At 46.5% G+C, this 3,222-nt stretch overlaps 1 protein-coding gene across 1 annotated transcript; it reads right to left on the bottom strand.

The window, feature by feature from the left end:
* Nucleotides 1-435: 435 nt before the first annotated feature.
* Nucleotides 436-2,835, bottom strand: KLF10 (Kruppel-like factor 10). Its single transcript, XM_009704814.1, has 3 exons — nt 2,605-2,835; nt 1,612-2,500; nt 436-695 (listed from the first exon to the last, which is right to left on the bottom strand). Exons 1-3 carry the CDS (start codon nt 2,833-2,835, stop codon nt 436-438), a joined length of 1,380 nt encoding a protein of 459 aa, XP_009703116.1.
* Between the last annotated feature and the right edge of the window lie 387 nt (nt 2,836-3,222).

Genomic DNA, 3,222 nt, shown 5'->3' with positions numbered 1-3,222 from the left:
CCTGGGCTCTCAAGCCTGCGCATGTGCATTGCTGTCTTCCTAGTCTGTGCTGTGCTGAGGACTGACAACTGAAAGTTAAAATCAGAGTTGGTCTCAAGTGTCAGCAGCAAACCTTCAGTAACACCTACACGTGACTGATCTAGAGTATGTACGAACAATTTGCAAAATTCAAAACTGGCACAATGTGTGCTGCTCTGCTCTAGAACCTTCCCTTTCTCTCTCTCCTTACCAGTGCAAAAGACACCCGCTATTCCAATCAGCCACCGGTTCTCCCAGAAACATTTTTTGTGACTGAGCACAGAGTGCCTTTGCCTCTCTGCTGCACTGCCAGTGGCAGCCGGCGCAGGAGAACCACAGACCGGGAGCAAAAGCCTTTTTTCAGCTGGCATATCCCAGTGACAACAGTTAATTCCACCGTCTTCAGGTGAAGTCCTTTCACTGCGCAGTCGCAGATGTTGGCGGCACAGCAATATCGTTTAGCTTGCTCACTTCCATTTGCCAGTTTGGTAACTTCTTAGCTGATAAGTGGCGACGCGCATGCTTCGTTAAGTGGTCGCTCCTCATGAACCGCCGCTCACACATTGGGCAGGCAAATTTCTTCTCCCCGGTATGCGTTCTGCGATGGCGAGACAGTTCATCAGAGCGTGCAAACCTTCTCTCACAGCCTTTCCAACTACAACTAAATGGCTTCTCTCCTAAAAGAAAAAAAAAAACAAAGAAAGAACAAAAACCTCATGAGTACCAACTAAGCAAGAAACACTACTGCCTTGACTGGCAGAATTTGACTTTTTTGAAGAAAAGTTTCTATTATGACAGTTGAGACAAAAATGTACATAAATATTAATTATTCATATATATGAAATGTGAAAAATTGTTTATATACCAATATTTAAACATACAGACTCGCTATCCTCAAGGCTGAGCAGTACAAATGGTTAACAATTCTCTGGAACCAAATAGTTGGAGACGCTCTTTACGTCTCAAGACAGCCGATTTTAACTTTCCGCTCCACAAGAACTGCAGAGGACGACGACTTAGCATGCCCCAAAACCACCCTCTGAAACGCAACCTGCAATAACGTTTTATGTAACAGAGCTCTGGTAGCGCAGCGTGAGCCAATGTGAAAACACACGTGACTCTTTCTGCTACTGCGATTAAGAGCTGAGGCATGGAGAAGTTACTCTAAAATAATCAAGGTAAGAATATAAGGATCCACTTCAAACTATTTCTTCATAAAAGAATCTCTTTAAGTTTTACCGACTTGTGACAAGGGCATTCTCGTGGAGAAGCCTAATAAGGCATCTTTAACTCTGGAAAAGTATTCTCTACATTGGGCAAGGCCTTGCTTCCATGCTGGTAAGAAGCGTTACTGAACGCCTTCTGACATGAAGCAAGTCCAGCATAAACAAACTGCTGAGTCAACTCCCGCTCCGGGAGATTTCCTGTCAGAGATTAGGCAGCATTATAACGCACGCTGGCAAAAAAAGCATTTCATTGCTGCTCCACAACTTGTTCCATGAACGAATCTGGTAATGACTAGAACCGTAACAAGCTGCGTATATAGCTGCAGTTTTCTACGTTAATGTTTAACATTCGGCAACCGTGACCAACCTGTGTGTGTTCTGACGTGAGCCTTCAAATGGGAGCTCTTGAAGTACGTCTTCCCACATCCTGGGTAGCTGCAAATGTGACTTCTTATCCTCGAAGAATCAACTGGAGGAGTGGTTTTTGCTGCAGAAGGTACAAAGCCGGGAGCAGGGGCAATGGGAGAAAGTCTCGTGCCATTCGGACTAATAATGGGAGCCTTTGTGCTCTGCACAACTGGCTGGGGCACAACAAACATAACGGCACCTTTGGGAACTTGGGTGCCCATGAAGACCATGGGCTGACAGAGAGCCGGGGGGTGGCTTGGTGTGGTGTTGGGCACTACGGCCGTCACAACGTTGTTGTTTGCGGGCAGCGGGACCATTTGACAAATCACTGGCACGGGAGGGGCTCCACTGCCTTGGCTGGGACATGGCGGTACCACTCCCGCTGACTGCTGCGCCGATCCAGGGACAGGCTGATGCCCGCTGACTGAGGGCTTCGTCAAGGGCACCGGACCGACAGCTGGTTCTGTGGTTTTTGCTTCTGCCACCAGCAGTTCACCACTCTCATCACTGGCTCTGCTCGGCACCACAGCGGAACACACCACATGTTCTGCTTCAGCATTTTGCTTACTGCTCGTTTCCCTCGAAACACTGTCCTGGTATTTCAGCACGCTGGCTGTTCTCACTGGGCAGGTTTTGTGATTGCAAAGCTGGGCATCAGCCGTATGGCGGATAACACTCGTCGCTTGAGCTTTCAGAGGCCCAGCTGCTGGAGGCCTCTCCGCTTCTCTCCGAGGCGCAGCCAGAAGAGGTTTGGCAGCATTGCTGAGCGCTGTGGCAGGCACCGGTGCCCCAGGATGGACTACCTGTGACATCTCCAAGTCAGAAGGGCTGTAGGGGGGGGTCAGGCACTGTGCACGGGAGAGAGACACAGTAAGGGGTGGGCACGTTACCAACACATCACCACACTAGTTGTTAAAAACAAGCACACACATGTACAAATTTAAAAACTTACAAATGCTGGTATCGCACTAAAGTCTGCTGCTCCAGGAAGCAAAGTCTCGTCACTCTCTTCTGACATATCAGACGCTGGAGTTATAGGTCTCATTTCTGCATGTTTTTTGAAGTCAGATTTCCAGTTGCAACTCATAGAAATAAGGGCTTCTACAGCCTCATAATCACTTTTTCCAGGTGTGTTGTTCCAGAAATATCTCGTATCTCTCTGTTTCTCAGTCATCATCTCCATTTCTTACTCCTGTTTTGGTTAGAGGGAAAAAGGAAACTTTAAACCTGATGCTAAGTTTGAATATTTTGCAGTTACTTTTAAGAAGGCATCGTAAAAACCAAACAAAGCAACATATCCAAGATAAATACGCTGCGTCATGTGGGGGTATGCCTGTATTTTCCTCCCCTCTTTCTTATTTACATAGTATTTTTATGAAGTTGTTAGTCGGGAAATCTGGCCATCTGGTGAAGATTATATGTTTTCTTGAGACAAAGGAACTTCCCCCAAATCTTAAGCAACAGTTTAAATTATTCCATATTGCAAGTGTTGTGTCTGAATGCTTAACAAAAATTTTCACCCAAAGAGAAAAACAAAAAAACAACCAAACTTCCTCCCCCATTCCACCCT

Source organism: Cariama cristata, unplaced genomic scaffold (genome assembly GCF_000690535.1).
Source record: "Cariama cristata isolate BGI_N322 unplaced genomic scaffold, ASM69053v1 scaffold12437, whole genome shotgun sequence".
NCBI lineage: Eukaryota > Metazoa > Chordata > Aves > Cariamiformes > Cariamidae > Cariama > Cariama cristata.
This window is presented reverse-complemented; position numbering and strand designations above follow the sequence as displayed.